Here is a 17,055-nt window from a genome sequence, read left to right as displayed (position 1 = left end):
AGTTTAGATCCAGGAGCAGCACAGGAAGGGAAAGGGCAGGTGACACCCCGTGCATCCAAGTGTGGAGTTATTGGGAATTAGCAGTAACTGGATACTGTGCCATTCCAACTGTACTAAAAATAAGCCTTTGGTTGGGACACTCACACTTCAGCTGATGGTTTACAAATCCTTGGATCAGCACTTCAGGAGTTCTTTCAGCCTGTTTGTATTTTATGGGGTGCTGTGGTCGGTATTTCACCCTTGAGACTTGGCTGTACTTTGGATACAAGAAAACTGAATGGTTAAAAATGAGTGTGATCATCTAAGAATTGAGAAATCAGAAAGCTAACACACTTACTGGCAATCCTGGCAATTTTGGGTATTCTGTAATGGACAAAAAACCACTTTTATCATACATATTAAATGAAGTTTAAAGCACCCATACAATAGGAAATAATGATCTAGGTAAGGTGTAATTAGCTTTTTCTATATGTGAAATGCCCAAAGCCCTTTGGTACCCACATACAGCCAAGACACCCAAAGCCAATTTTCAAGCATGACTTAAAAGAGATTTACAGATCATAATGGGTTTTGCCTTCTCCTACCCCTGCTATAATTTTAAAATAATCCCAGCAATCTAAAATTCAGAGTGACATTTAAGGTCATATCCAGTCCTTGAATTGAAGTCAATGGGATTATTCTTTTTATTAAAGACCACCTGACTGATCTCAAGGGAATCTGATTAGGCTGGGAATGAAAACCTCAGGGACCTGAAAAAGCTGACAGAAGGATTGGCCAAATCGTCCTGGGTCAGACTGAATAAAGAACCTTCTACTCAGAGATAGTTTGTATGTCCTCTTCCAAATTGTTTTCATCACATTTGCATAACTCTCCACACATAACAGACCACACTTTCATATCCTGGACAAAACACACAAGCAGATGGAGAGAGGAGACATTTGCATTGCTGCCCATGGAATAATACGGCTTCACTGGCTCTAGACCATAAACTGGGCTAATTTGGCCCATAAAACAAGTCTTGAAGAGGGGATTCCAGGGCATCTCAATCAATTCCAGACATTAGAGGGCCCTGGTTTGAAGAAATCATGGCCTGTCCATGGGAGGAAGGCTGAAAGCTCCTAAACTGGTGTCTGGCACCCACAACAGCAACACTCAACAAGATTTGCCTCCTGATATTTATGGTTCCAACACCTCTAAACACTGTCTCTATAAAACCTGGCTTTTTAAAAGCAGGGGGTTGTGTCATCCCTCTCCCCAACACACAGAGATTAAGTTCTTCAGCCCATGTCCTTGCTGCTGTGTCAGGACTGCACAGCAGGCTGGGAGCTTCGGAATAAACCCCCTCTGATCCAGAGCTTAATAGAATTTTAGTTTAAGAGCTGCTGTTCTAATGAATAATTTCGAGAGTCACTGATTTGAGAAATAGTTTACAAGTCTGGGGATGAAAGCTTTCTAATTTGACCTTTAGAACAGAAATTTCACCGGGATTTCTACTTCACTGAGGGGAAAAAAAAAGGGGAAAAACGAGTTTTAGAGGTAAACACCTTGCCATTCCCCCACCCTGCCTCCCTGTTGGAAAATATTTTTCCTTGGGCTTTATTACTGTGGGGATTAAACAAGGCAATGCCTGTGCATCTTTGCCACTCACATCTCTGACCTATGTACCATCTTGGACCTGGATGCCTCCATCTGGGTTCTCATGCTGGGACAGTTTTAATTTTCCCAAGTCTTTCTGACCACCATCTATGAAAGACAGAGTGGTTTGTTTATCCAGATGGCTAAAATTCCTCCTCAGGCTTTCACCTTGCATCCCAAAGGTTTTTCCTTGAGTGTTACCAATTCCACTGTCCAACAGACAGCCATGGGTGTCACAGATCTTTGCTCTGTGCTTGGACAGCCCCCTCCTTCCCCCACCACACCAACCAGGAGCTGCTTGTGCTCTCCAGGACAGCTCCTCCTGCCACACCACGTGCTCAGCACCTCACTGGGATTTGATCCTTGCTTCCAAACAGGCAACAACAGCCACTCCCAGTGCTTTTTTGCCTTCCTTCATGCCACCAATCATACAGGAAAACAGGAGCTCAAAGCAATACCTGCAAGGCACCCACTGTCCTCTTCCAAAATCACACCACTGTTCTCTGGGATGTTACCAAATTAAAAAAAAAAAAAAAAAAAGAAAAAACGAAAAAGAAAAAAATCCTCCCTGACTTAATGTCCCATTTCATAGAAGCTGCCTCTCTGCCTTTTTTTTTTTCTACAGGAAATATTTCAAACATTTGTTTTGAAGCTGCTCCTCTGCCTGAGACAAAATGCTGAGGACTCTGAAAATTTTATTACTTTAATCTACAAAATCTGGGCAGACGTTTCCCCTTGGGTTGACTCGAATGGGGTTATTTCACTCTCAGAAGTTTTTTATATTCTCCTCGAAAAAAAACCCCAGTGTTACTCACACACTTTTCTTCCAGCACAGATGACTTTGCAATAGCCAGAGAGCAGAACTTGTGCTGGCCCAGGAGATGCTGCACAGCTCTCTCATGTCGTGTCTGAGCATTAACATTGCAGATGCCTCACAGCTTCCCCACTGGCTCGTGCTCTGCTGCACCTTCTTACAGTGTGTGCAGTGAAATGAATGCAAATTACACCCCAAATTAGGTAAAACAGAATCATAAAACTGTTTGGGTTGGAAGGGACTTTAAGCTCATCTCATTCTACCCCCTGCCATGGGCAGGGACACCTTCCACCAGCCCAGGTTGCTCCATCCTGGCCTTGGACACTTCCAGGGATTCAGGGGCAGCCCCAGCTTCTCTGGGCAACATGACACAAACCCAGGCACAAGTTTCAAAGCAAAATTTCCCTTCACTTGATCAAAGCCCAGATGAAAAAGACCCCACAGAGAACCTGCTCCTCAGAGAGTGTCTGGTGGTTCAGCTTCCCTTTGGAAATGCACATTATGATGCTCTGCAGCATCTCACAGAGCGTTGATATTTTGTCACTCTGTTCATCTCTCATGTCTAATGAACAATGAAATGTCAGTCACGTTTGCTGCAGACAGGAAAAGTGACATGGGAGAACTTTGGACAAACACGTTTAAAGCTCTGCCATCCTTTGTGCCAACACTGACTCCCTTCCTGCTTTTGCTTTTCACAAGAAAAACAGGAAAGAAAAATATAAAAAAAAAAGAAAAAGAAAAAGCAGCCACGAGAATAAAGTGGTTCTGCACTGGCCTTGCATCCCATCAACAGGAACAGAAAATGTCTTACAGAGTCCACCTCCAGCTTTTGGGCATAAGCTGAATTTGATCAGGGGTCCTGTAACTGCTGTTTTCCATAAATTTATAGCCAATACTGATTTGCATTGCTGTGGAATCACTAATGATCATCCTAAGGATAATAATTATTTCCTCAAGTAGGGAAACAGCATTATTTCATTTGACAGACCAGGAGATTTAGAGGCAAAAAGGGAGGTGTTGCAAGAAGCATCCTAATAACTGAGCAAATAACACAGACCCCCTGATTTCTTGTCCTGTTCTCTATCCACTGGACACAGAAGACCAGGAAAATCGATGAGGATATGCCATGAAAACACTTGCTTACAGCTCTTCAGATGCTACTCCAAAATAAGTTTTTACAAGGTGTTTGAATGTTCATTTAAAAAAAAAAACATCTGCATTTAATTCTTTAAAATGCAGCCCTTAGATACAAAAATAAAATATTCCGAATATACTTTATTTTACATATTAAAGCAAAATGAATAAATATGGAGGGATATGGGGAAAAAATGTCAAGCCTGTGCCTTGCTGGTCCTTAAATTTACAAACTAGAAGAGAAACTGTGGGGTTGTGACTGACCTGTGGTTCTCAGTTCTCTGGTGGCAGCTCTCCCAGCCTTGTGACACCTCCCCATGCAACAATCCCTGCCCTCTCCAGAGCCATTCCTGCATGATCTAAACCAAAATACACTCCCTAAATAACATTGCAGTCTCCCAAGATTACCAGCTCTGGGACAAGGGGCGCTGATTATTTACAAATTCCCTGCCACTGCTTTAGGTAATAATACATTCAGCTTATTTATAACCCTGGGGGGAAGCAAGGCAGGTGTAAATCCTACACTTCTGAGTTAAGGGTCCTTCTATCCCAGATGAAAGTAAAATAGGTTATAGATCTATCCTCTGCTGCATAGTCCCTATTCATCAAAAAAAAAAAAAAAACCAGGAAAAGAAAGAGAAAAAAGAGGAACTTAAGAGGCTTAGCCTAGTTTTCCACCCACTGGAGACTGTGGTGAAGGAGCAGAGGTTGGGAGCTGGTTCTCTGACACTGCTGAGTGCACTGAGCAGGGCTGAGGCAGGATTTCAGCAAAGGAGAAACACTGGGAAGTGAGTTCATGTGGAAAAATGCAAATAAATGTGCTTAGTCCCTTCTTAAGTTCACACCCAGCCCCAGTCCTGGGGAGCCAAGCAGCTGGAGGGGCTGATTTTGGCAAAGACCAGCAAAATAAATAGAATTTATTGATATAAATGGCATTTTTCCTTTAAAAGGCACTGGAGGAGGAATCAGGGAATTTACATGTGTGCACTCTTGAGCCAAATTTGTCATAATTAGCCCCAAATTTTATCTGATGGCCTAGACAATTTTAACATATTGTGGCAGAACTGGGGACACCACGAACAGGTCGTACCCCGACTGCTTATGGAGGAATCAGGGATGGCTGGCACATCCCAGTGGGAATGGGGAAGCCTGGGAAAGATGAGGACTCTGCACTGGCAGAATTAAACATTCAAGCTCCAAAATAATGTTTATTTGCAGAGTTCCATGTTGCTGCCACGAAGCCACTCCTGGGCAACACGACAAAACCTCCGGCTGGCCTGGATGTGCAGAGGCTCCAAAAGAATTCAATGGGGAAAAAAAAAGAGATTTTGTGCTGTGTAGGGGAAATTGGGCCATGTTAAGAAAATTAAATGATTTCAGGCAGATTCATGGGCCCCTTTTACTAAATTTTGCAGGGGCAGCATGGTGATGCTTCACTCCTGCTCCAGCATCCTTGGAGGACACCTCCCTTCACCTCCATTATTCCCCTCTCTGCTGGGACCTCATTTATGTTCTAAAAATTGGTACCTCAGCCCCCTGGACATCTCAATATCATTTTGGCCAACTGCAGAAAACATTCCTAGCATTAGCATGGACCTGTCACAGAGTCAAATGAAACTCCTTCACAGAGAATTGCCGTGGGTTGGACAAGCAGCGATTTCGGAGGAGCCTGTCAAGGGAGAGCAGAGGGAAGGACACCAGGAGTCCCCCCAGTGTGGGGTCCCACAGTGTGCAAAATGCTAAAAACCCCTAAAAAGCAGATCCCATTTCTCTAACAGCTCCTGTTTCACAGACATCACACTTTCAGGCAGTTTTTGTAACAACAGGGGGCAAAACAATGGTACGACTGAAAACCGGCACCGATTCAAACTCGATTTTCCTCTTTGGTGCCCATTTCAAAATCAACAGCATGAGACAAACACCAGTGCTGATGAGAAAGGCAACAACCACCACACAGCCACTCAGCCACTCTCCAGAGGGTTTGTTTTAAACCAGCATTCCTGCAGGTAGCACCATCTCTGGGAATTTGCAGGTTAAACGGCAAATCCCGCTGAGGAGTTTAAGGCCAAATTGAGTCTAGTTATCACAGCAGGGAAAGCATGTTTAATCTGTGAGTGTTAGGGATGGCTCCATGGGAGAAGATGGGGGTCCATCTGTTGGGAGAGCACAGCAGAGGCTAAGCCCCACCTTCAGGATGCATTATCTGCCACCAGAAGAAGTGGGGAGGGAGCAGACACAGTCTGGAGACCCCTGGGGTGGGGGGTACTGGGGTGATCACCTTCTCTGGAAAGAAATTCTTTCTAATATCCAACCTAAACCTCCCCTGGCACAGCTGAAGACCCTGAGCCCTCTTGTCTTGCTGAGAGTTGCCTGGGAAAAGAGACCAACCCCCACCTGGCTCCCCCCTCCTGTCAGGGAGTTGCAGAGAGTGAGGAGGTCTCCCCTGAGCCTCCTCTTCTCCAGGCTGAACAGCCCCAGCTCCCTCAGCCTCTCCTCACAGCACTTGTGCTCCAGTCCCTTCCCCAGCCTCGTTGCTCTCCTCTGGACCTGCTCCAGGACCTCAATGTCCTTCCTGAGCTGAGGGCCCAGAACTGGACACAGCACTCCAGGGGTGGCCTCACCAGTGCTGAGTCTAGGGGCAGAATCACTTCCTTAGACCTGTTGGCCACACTGTTCCTGATCCAGGCCAGGATGTTCCCCTCTGCACATCATTTCAGAGCCAGCAGAAACAATTTGGCAAGGACACCCTCCAACAGCTCACCCTGCCCGTCCTGAGCCCTCCTGCCCCCAGCCCAGCCCTGCCAAGGGGAGCGGGAGCTGAGCAGGCAGAACAACCCTCAAACTCAGCACTTTCCCAGGGGTTTGGGCCAACTCTGGTGCCACTAAAAATCAATACGAGTTTTATCTTCATCCTAAACGGAAGCAGGACCCAGGCCATGGTAAACAACTTTAATCATATGTCTGAAGGGGTGGGTTCATCTCCAAAGTGCCGCGTCAGAGCCGCGCTCCTTCCCAGCCATAACTCCTTATTGATTCCAGTGTTATTTCCAAACAGAAACTACGGCACAGTGAATAAAATTGTCAAGCTAAGCCCCAACCCCTAAAATAAAAAGCACATAATTTAATCTTGTTCAGCTGTGTTTTCATATATCATTTTGGAAAAGCCATTATTAGATCCATACTCAAGAGTTTAAAGCTTTATTTTCTGAAAGCCTGTGTTGCTGTAAGCACAGGGCTTAGGGTATCATTAATCCATGTTCTGTTACTGTGGCACAGCAGATTCCTCACTTTTGAAAATATGTTCCATTTCAGAGACAAGCAGCATTGGAAAAAAAAAAAAAGAGGGGAGAGAAAAAGGGGGAGAGAAAAAGAGTGGGGGGGAAAGAGGGGGAGAAAAAAGGGAGCAGGAAAAAAAAGGGGAGGAAAAAAGGGGGAAAGAAAAAGGGGGAGAAGGAAAAAGAAGAGAAAAGGACAAATTTGAAATGTAAATGACACATCACAAAGCAAGTATTGGGGGAAAAATATTAGGACTTTTATCATAATGAGTTTGTAACCTAAATACATATTTCAAGGATTAAATTGCTGACCCTCCCTGACCTCCACAGGAGGCTGAATAGCTCAACAGCAGTTTAATCTGCACTGAAAAGGCTACAGAAGAATAACACAGCCCTTGAAGAAGGAACATATATCACTGATGCCCCAAGATTCACAATTTAACTCTTAGGAGGAGGGGAAAAAAAACAAGCTCAACCTTCCAGCCATCAGTCTCAACAGACCCAACATTAATTTTCCTCAGAAATGAAAAGGAGATAAAACAAAACCCACACAGTAGGATGGAAAATGAGGGATTGCTCAGACGAAGGGTGAAGCTTCAGATGCCCAATTTTATTTTTGCTTAGAGGCAGAGCTTTTGTAATAAACTTAAATCACTCTGTATTTCATAATCCAGTTAATTCTGGTTGCAATCCCTTTGATTAGAGAAGACAAAAAGACTTACTGTTTTAGCAAAGCACAGAGCCCACCTTGAGAAAACCCTAATTTTTATTTCTTTAATCCAAATATTTCTAATCTGATGACACTGTTTTATCAACCTGAAGTAAAATTTAGGGATCAAAAATTTATCCATTTATCCATTACTTTAACCGGAAAAGAACAACCTTTTGGGTTCAGTCTTCTTAACTAGGAGTCAGTCAAACCAGATATGTCAGAAGAAGATGTGTTTCCACTCAAGTGGTCCGTGGCTACTGCACTTGTCAGCAACAGGAATCATGGAATTATGGGAATCATGGAATCACAGGAATCATGGAATCACGGGAATCATGGAATCACAGAATGGTCTGGGTTGGAAGGGACCTTAAAGCCCACCCAGTGCCACCCCCTGCCATGGGCAGGGACACCTTCCACTAGCCCAGGTTGCTCCAAACCCTGTCCAACCTGGCCTTGGACACTTCCAGGGATCCAGGGGCAGCCACAGCTTCTCTGGGCAACCTGTGCCAGGGCCTCCCCACCCTCTGTGGGACTGGGAGAATCCTCCCCTCTAGTCTCATATCCCGAATTTTGAAGCCTAGGACCTGCCTTTGAGGAGCTCCAAGCTGGCACCTGGTTTGTCCTTCAGTGGTTGGATTCAGCAAACATCTGACCCTGCCAGGGGGTGCTGAAGGGCTTTGCCCTGAGGGTGCTGCTCCCCAGGCTCCCCTGGGAGCTGGTGATGCCCACGGCTCCTAAGGCAGAGCCTCTGCAGGACACGTGTGTCCAGAGCAGCAGCACGATGGGGGGTTTATAAGCAACCACCTTGACATGCTGAAATGTGGAGTGATGAGAAGGGGCCTGAGGAAGCTGTTTATTACCCATCCACGGTGAAGAGGCACCTTCAGTCATGGAAAAACCTCGAGCAGGTCATAAGCAAGAGGATAATATATTGTAAACTACACAGGGAGACAGAGGACTTGACTTTCCCCTCTGTATTATTTCTCATTACAAATCATCTCTCTACAGAGTGTGAACCTGGGGTTTATTGGCATTTTTATCTTCTCATTTTTGTAGCTGGAGCGCATCAACTTCTCTTACCAGTCAGTCAAAAGCACCTTTCATTAAAGCTCTGCTGAAAGCTCTCCATTACTGAGAGCTTTGTGTCTGGGAAGGGTCTGCCTTGAACTCCTGCACGCTCCTCCAAGGATATTCCAGAGCAGCTCCTGCTGTAATTACTGTTCTGCTGTGTACACCCCTCCCAGGACAACAGCACAGAGAAATCAGAGATGACAGATGAATAAGCCCCTGTATTTATTCTCTGCCTTCACCTTCACAACTACATGAGAAAAAAGATGACTCGTGGTCCTGCGTCATTGTTTGCCCACTCTCACAGACTTTACCCTCAAAATGGCTTTACATAAGTTCATATGAAGCTCATACACAGCAAGATCTGTGCCTTTTCTCATCCTTAGCTTTCAACAGGGAGCTGCAACTCTGATTTAACCCAAAATAAATACGAAGCCCATTTTCCCTTTTACACCTAGAGTTACAAAATACCACCCATGTCTGAGAGCACTTGTACCACAGAAACACAGGACATCTGTCACTGTGACTTTACTCCTTATGGAGAGCTTACTCCTGCTAATATTTTGAAGCTTTAATTCTCCAAGGAAAATAAAACACCCCGGGGATGAGATCCCATTTACCAGATCCTTTCCCAGATGGCCCCTTCCTCAAAAAATATTTTACTGTATACTACATATAGTTTTAGCTAAACAATGACAAACCAAGACATGCCTTCCTTATTCACATTTCCCCTCTTTCTCTGCTCCACGAACAGCTCCGAGGACACTCCATAACCAGTTAGGAAAGGTTGGAAAGGAGACACATATCCCAGTTTTTCCTGCATGCTGAGGGAACAGAGGCTGCCTTCTTACTTACAGGCAAACTGGAGTTTTGCTTCTCTGCTGACAATGGTTCCGAAGGGGTTTGTTGCTACACACTGGTATGTTCCAGTATCCTGGGTTTTATTGGGATTATTGATCAGCAGGTTGCCTTTCACCAGCCTGTAGTGGAAATCCATCCCCACGTCAATGCTGCTCCCATTTAACTTCCACCTAGAGCACAAAATGCCAAAGTTACATTCTGCTGATATTAATGGAGGCTCTTGGGTATTTCAAACTACAGCAGGAAGTAAATAAAGAGAGATTTAGAACGTCTTTGACTACTTATTAAAAACAAAAAAAAAAGGCACAAAAATGCAAATTTCCTGCACAGTATTGAAATATTCCAGTATTTAACTGAAAGAGCAATATCCTTGACATATATTTCAGTCTCTGAAATGATTAATGCTTCTGTAGTTGCTCGTGCTGCTGCTCTTTGGAATTAATCATTTTGCAAGGGGAAGTCCCTGGAACAGGATCTCTAAACCACTCAGGTCCACTGAGGGCTTTTTTTTTCCCCCCCTCTCCCGACTTGCTGGCTGTTTGTTTTTAAATTTCAATTTCAATTTAAATTCACTCACAGCAGCTGTTGTCACAAACTGGGGCACTGAGCAACTCCAGCACCACGCTGCCCCAGTTAGAGCTGCCTCACCCCCACCAGCCCTCGACGGAGGTGCTGCCCCTCCACCACCAGAATGGGCAGAGAAACTATTTGAATGTGTTTGCAACAGTGAATCAACAGAGTTTATTGCATTGTGCCAGAAAAGAGCCCAGTGGCTGAGCCCTGGTGGCTCTAAGTGGTTTCAGAGTGGCATTTACTTGGGTGAGCAAAGTGAGAGAGGCACTAAAGGAGAGGAAGCAGCAGCCTCAGTGATCTCCAGCAGCAGCAGCACCGGAGCAGGGCAGCATCTTCCTCCAAGGATCCCAGAGCAGTTACTAAAGCTGAAAAGAACTGAGAGCTCTGCCCCTGTTTAGGCAAAAGGATGGTTAATCTGAAAGCCAAGACTGTTTATTGCCCCTTCATAACCTTGTTGAGCTCCTGTCCAAATTTTGCAATTGAGCTGCAACGTGTGGTGATTTCCTGATGTGCGTTTCCTCTGTTTCTAATGCTCCTGAATCATGGAATATCCAGAGTTGGAAGGGACCCACAAGGACCATCAAAACCTGGCCCTGCACAGGACACCTCAACAATGCCACCACGTGCCTGAGAGTGTTTCCAGGCTCCAGGGGCATCCCTGAGTGATCCAGGCAGGAGAAAGGCCCTTGGGCGATGCTGCTGCAGCACAGGGATGGTGCCAAAGAACAGTTAAATTCAGTTAATGCTAAGAAACAGCTAAATTCAACAAACCCAATGGTCGGTCTGGGATTTCCTTTCACTTCACAGCTCAGCTCCACTTCCTTTTCCTCTGAATCCAAAGGGAAGATCAGGCTGTTGGGTTCCTGAAGGAAAACCGGCCCGTGCAGTGTGTTGTCATCTGCATGAAACAGGGAAAATGGGACAGGTAATTGATGGAATCTCCATGTTCCCACTCTTGAAACATGAAATAGTGTTTTAGCAGCAAGAGGCCGTGTATCATTCCCCTTGGAAAAGATCTGATGACGCTTTATTTTGTTTATAACGCCAGATTTATTTTTTTTTCACAAAGCCATCGAATCTCACACGGAGTCAACATTCATGCAAATGTCTGTGCATTAAATAGAGAGGAGAATGAAACTTCACCCAAAGTTCAAATGAGTGGGAAGAGCCACGATCCTGTTGTCACAGCAAAGCTCAGTGTAAGTCAGAATGCTTAATTCACCTTGAAAAATGGAAATATTTTTCTCATAAACTAAAAGGCCACATTATCAAATACAGTCACACAGTAATGTGAGCTGGAGGGTCCCCAGCAGGTCCAGCCCCCAGGGAGTCCCCTCGCTGTTTTTGCCATCCCTGATTGAAACCTTTTTGCACTCACAGGTGTAACTGAGCCCCGGCCCCTCAGAGGGGACCCTTTCACACCCTCTCTGCCCTCCCTGTGCCGGGATTCCTCAGGAATTCCCTGGTTCCAGCCCAGCACCACCCTGGCAATGAGGGTCCCAAGTGTTTGGTGTGACCGGTACTGACAAGGACATCACACGTCTGTGCACTTTGGAGTATTAAAAACTCACACTAAATATAGGTAGGAGAGTGAAAATATTTTGGCAGAACAAACTGACACGACCTTCAAAGGGTTCAGGAGTCATTTCACAGCAATGCAACAGTCTGAGGTTGGGGATTACTCACAGGAGCCTCCCTTGTGCTGACTTTAGTTCTTTATTTTAAAAACACATTCTGATCTTTTGAGCTGTTAACTCCTTCCTCTCTCCTCAACCACTCTCCATTTTCACCTTAACAATTTATCCTTTCTCAAACTGGGAGTTAAGGGTGAGTGCTGCTCACAGGATCATCCCCAAAGTGCAGCTCTGCAGTGAGCACCGAATTTCACAAAATACGCCAATATTGCCCAAAATGCTCACAAAAAGCTACAACATAAATTCACTGCTCTCCATCCTGTTTGTATTAGACAGTTTTATCCTCACAGTAGCTGTTCAGGATATAAAAGAAACCAACTTTTCTTCCCTGAAAAAATTCATCCATCCTGATTTCACCGGGACTTTTCTGCTCATCAGTGGCGATGTCTGGCTGCCTCCTCAAAGTATAGTGCAAGTAAGGACACAGCAAAACTCCTCACAGCCAGAAAGTCTTTTAGTTGAATGAAAGGAACCTTGACTTAACATTTTTGGAACATTTTCCAATCTGTTTCTGCCCTATCTTTACAGCAGAGAAAGGGTAATTGTGTGGGCCATGGGGTGCCTGCAGGTCCCTTGCTGCCAAGGGCAGGACTTGCAGGGATGTGAGCACGGACTTCCCTTTAGTCAGGCAGCCAGAAGTCCATCTTGATGGACACACGAGAAATTTGGGGGTATGGGAGGTCAGAGGAAAAGGAACAAATAAAATATAAAGAGGGTGGGCTGCACAACAAATAAAAAAAGAAAAAGGAATGAACAGAAGACAATGGATCTTCCCGATGGGAGGAGGGTGAGAATGAATGGGAACAGCCCTCACATCCCCCGACACTGGGAAATCAGCTGGATTTACCAGGGACAGAACAATAGCTCTTTACTCCAGGGAGCAAATTCTGTCTCTCCACAGAAGCATTTCAGAGAGACTCTGCCAGGAAGATTAAAAAGGAGCAGCTTCTCCCCCACGTCTCCTCCCTCAGGCCCCACCACAAAAGAGAGCACACTAAGCATCCAGTCACACCACTTGTATTTATCTCTATTCTTAATTATATGTTAATGATATCTGACTGAAACTCATCTATTATTCAAAACACATTTCACATCCTCTCTAGCTTTAAATTATACCTGTGTGCAACTTGCTGTTGCTGGTGGAAAAGGATAATAATAACCATAAAGCAAACAGGGCTAGATTGTGGTGTCTGGACTTGTTTCTGAGACCCAGGGCTGCTTCACTCCCTAAACAGTCTCATTCACCCTAAGAAAAAATATTAAGTCTGGGTACTGTATTACAATTTCGAAAACAGAGACTAAAGGCAGAGAACTATGAAGGTAGAAACAGTCACAAATAGGTGAAAACACTGAATAACTTAATTTGTCTACTAAATCACTCAGTTTGCTAAAAAAGAAACTCATTAAAAAAACAAATGAAACCACTTCCAAATATTCCACCTGCTGCTGACACTGGTTAATATTCAGCTTTTATATGGCAAAAAAAAAATGGTTTCCCTTCCTTTTAGCCAGCAAGAAGCAAAACCCTGGTGGGACTTTCAAGCAAACAGTGTTGGGTGAGGCAGGAGAACCTCTGAAAGCAGCTGCCAGCACATCAGGGGAACAGAAGAGGAGGAAAAACCTTGCAACACTGGGTAGATAAAATGATTTTTGAGTGCCTTTCTTCTTTCTCTTATTGCTGCCTGTGTATAACCAAGATAAGCAAGTCCAAACTATTTAATCTTCAGCCTGTAGAGTCCCTTTGCTACAGTTTAATGTGTGATTGAAATCCCTGCAGCCCAGATCCTACCACTGTGTGATAAGAGCTGAGCCACAGAACCTTACAGGAGAGGAGGATTTGGTTCACGGATCACTAAAGAGCCACTAATAAATAAAACAAACTGCCATCTAGATTCTTACAGACAGAAAACTAGAAGTGCCTGTACCATAAAAAGCCCATTTTTGACTAAGTTATGTTACTCAGCTGCTCAGTGTCAGCCCAGGCAAAGGCATTTGCTCTACTGAAGCCTCTGGTTTTGTGGGAGCAAAGTTTTGCTATTTGGACAGCTCTGAAATGTGAATTTTACACCTTTTTTTTTCTCTTTTCTTTTAAATTAAAACTGGTAACTTTATTTCTATGCAATAATGTCCAGGACTTGCAGTCAAAGAGAGATGATATCACATTTTTGGCTTATCACTGAAGGACCCCACGAGTGGCTCAATCTACAGAAGCCCAGCAATGCCAGGAGGAGGCTGTTTCCTGAGCTTAGAGGGCTTTTCCCTTGCTCTTCTCATCAGGTTGTGTTTAATAGGCTCTCTTTTGGTCCTTTTATCAAACAGAGCAAGTTACTTCGGAATGAACATGAAACACCCTCAGCTTAAGACAACCTACACACCAAAAAAGCATTTTCTCCTCCACTTTAGGCAAAACAAAGGTGCTCCTATTCTGGGTGTGCCTCCTTTGAGAGAAGTGTATTTCTTCCAGCAAGATGCAGGATCTAGGAAATTTCAGTTGACTTTCTTATAAAAGAAACATTTTAAACACAGAAGGAGGTGTGTGCCCATATGGTGTCGGACAGAACGTGATAGATCATTTAGAAGAACATTCTGCTATCCAAGCTTCTGCTAGATATATAATTTTCCCCCTAGTGAATCACAAAAATCTATTAAAAAATGCCAGATTAATTTAAAGGCATTCCAAATGAAGAGTGTCCCTCCAGTACCCCAAACCTGAGAGCCAGCACATCCAGTTGGATGCTAAATGCTTGTCATCTTCCTGTGCTTTTGAGGAATTGAAACGTGAAGAATGTCAGCTGAGGTTAATTCACATGAAAGAGGTGAAACCATTCCTATTCTCTCTGAACATTAAGCCTGGTGACAGATCCTGTTACCTAAATAGAACTGCTTTAATTTTCATTGAAAGTTATGGCCAATTTGAGAGGAAGTTTAATTGAATATTCCACACCGTAGGGAAAGATAATAACTAAACTGAGGAGAGAATTCTTGGAGTATATCCAGTGGAAATGAGAAAAATCCTTTCCTTGTTTGCTGCCCAGGGAATTGCTCTCTGCTGCGTGTGCTGCTGTGTTTTCATACAGTGCTACAAGTCGGTATTTCTTCAAGACAAAACTGCACCTTGGGAAGAGCAACTCTTCAGAAAAGTGGGAAGTGGGATGGATAGGACAGCTCAAGGGCACTGCTGATTACCACAACAGCCTGCCCTTCAAGGTTAGCAGCTGCATTACGTCCTCCTGAGCAGGGAAAGACTAAATTGGATGCTCACTCCCTATTTTTTTGCCTATCACTTCTGTAACATCAGCTGCACACCCAAACGGTGCTAATGGCCTCGAAATTAAGAGACAGAAATGTTTGCACCACATATTTCTACTGCAAATAATTCCACAGACTTCTCAGTGAACAAGACCCAATAAAGGTGCTTCCCACTCAAAGAAAAAAAATTGTATTACAGACAAAAAAAAAAAGGAGATTTAAAAAGTTCTCTATTTTGAAGGGAAGGGTCTCGTAGCTCCTGTATCTTTGGGGACCAGCCACCAGCCTTCCTCCCCCAGTCACTCCTCCCCACCACTGCATCAGGGCTGACCCATATGCTTAGAAAAGAAAACCCATCAAGGTCAATAAAGAGAACCAAACAACAACTATGAGCAGATACTTTCATCAGGAGCAAAACTGAAACAAATGGTGAGGCTCTTTCCCTCCATCATCATCACCCCACCACAGCATATTCCACTGCAATAATCTGAATCCTGGCAGCAAAAACACCCTCCCAGAGCTCTTGTCTGAGACACTCCCTGAGCATTGCTACTGGGTTGAGAAGCTGGATGGGGAGAAGAGCCACCACCTCTCTCCTGACCCCATGATGCAAGACTGGGCTTGTTTTGCAGCACCTGCAGGTCTCCAACGTGGACCATGAGCCAGACAGCTCCTCCTGCTGTTATCTCACTCCTCCTGCTATGATCTCTCTTTTCTGACATCCTTTCATGTCCCAGCTCGCTGCTGTACCAAGTACAAGTGCAGCTGGAGTGGAAAGCCAGGCCTGGCAGGTGACAGCTGATAGGCAAGAGTCTGATCCCCGAGTTCAAAAGCAGTGTCAGATATTCCTCAGAGACCGTAAGGCAGCCACAAAAATCCAGGAGACAGGAAGAAATAAATCTTCCCTCTCGTAAATGCAGGCGTGGAAGGGCTCCAGCATTTGAAATGGAGACAGCAGTGCTCTGACTATTTACGAGTGACCCGAGGATCTGGCGCCGTCGGAATTAAAGGCAGGGTTAAGCACATCCGCCCCACCACAGTGTGTTCTGACCTCTGAGGGAAGCCCAGGGTTCACTGGTGAGCCCTGCAGCTGCCTCTGCCCATGTTCTGCCACACCAGAGTGAACAGCGAAGTGCCAAGGGCAGGTCAGGCTCCAGCTTGGCTTGCTCAGCTGTGAAGCCTCTCACTCACCCTCCCTGTCTGTCCCGCAGCCACGGCGCATTTCCCCCTATTTAAATGCCACACGATTAATTAGAGCAAATGTCATCAAGTTGGCAGTTCTCAAATAAAATGCTGCTACCTGATCTGTACATGGCAAAGTGAACTTTCCCTGTGCCTCGTCTGCTGGGTCCAGACAGCCGGGGGGAGGCAATTCCCAGCCAGCGGAACGAGCGACTTGTCCTGCGACAAAAACCTCGTTTAACAGAGTGTAATTTGTGTTCCCTTGGTAAGTCAACGGCATGATTATCATCACAGATGTTCTCTTCAGCACACAACAAAAACACATTTCACTGTTGCTGCAGAAAATCACAAGTCTCTTCACCAAGCAGGGTTTTTTTCCCTGAGTCATCACAGCCGCCGGCAGGAAAATAAACAGGGAAAAACTCACACTGCTCCACTAAGGATGATATCAGCCCACGACAGAGCCACGAGCAGACAACAGGAATAATAATATTAATACAATGCTAATGGTACTACCACTCCTGCTACTAATAAAAAGCATTGGAGCATCTGCACGTGCTGAAACATCAGTTAGAAAGGATCACAGAGAACCAGCCACGAGTTCATTAACGCTCAGGTTATTTGTTCATGTCCTGTGTTGAGATACTAGAAATAATCAGATTTTTGAAAAATACTTTAAATACATAAATAATAATCAAGCTGGTTCTCATGCCCTGTAAGTTAAGCTTTAGCCTTGAGAAAATCATCCAGCAGTTATATATCCAACCCTGGAAACACAGGATTATGAGAGGAAATTAAAACGCTGTCCTTACCCAGCACAATGTATCTATTGGTACCATTTTTTCTTCTTGAAGTACA

At 44.7% G+C, this 17,055-nt stretch overlaps 1 protein-coding gene across 1 annotated transcript in view; it reads right to left on the bottom strand.

Moving 5' to 3' along the window:
* The window catches only part of CNTN4 (contactin 4), a 185,757-nt gene that overhangs the window by 93,854 nt on the left and 74,848 nt on the right, over nt 1-17,055 (bottom strand). Inside the window, exons 3-4 of the mRNA XM_027700805.1 lie at nt 10,844-10,970; nt 9,494-9,669 (exon numbers count right to left, since the gene is read on the bottom strand). Of these exons, the coding sequence (XP_027556606.1) occupies nt 9,494-9,669; nt 10,844-10,970 (303 nt within the window). The remainder of the gene's footprint in view (nt 1-9,493; nt 9,670-10,843; nt 10,971-17,055) is intronic.

The sequence above is a fragment of the Neopelma chrysocephalum genome, unplaced genomic scaffold, assembly GCF_003984885.1.
Source record: "Neopelma chrysocephalum unplaced genomic scaffold, ASM398488v2 Primary Assembly neopelma1_147, whole genome shotgun sequence".
In the NCBI taxonomy this organism is placed as follows: domain Eukaryota; kingdom Metazoa; phylum Chordata; class Aves; order Passeriformes; family Pipridae; genus Neopelma; species Neopelma chrysocephalum.
The sequence above is the reverse complement of the archived record's forward strand: the minus strand, read 5'-3'. Positions and strand labels throughout refer to the sequence as shown.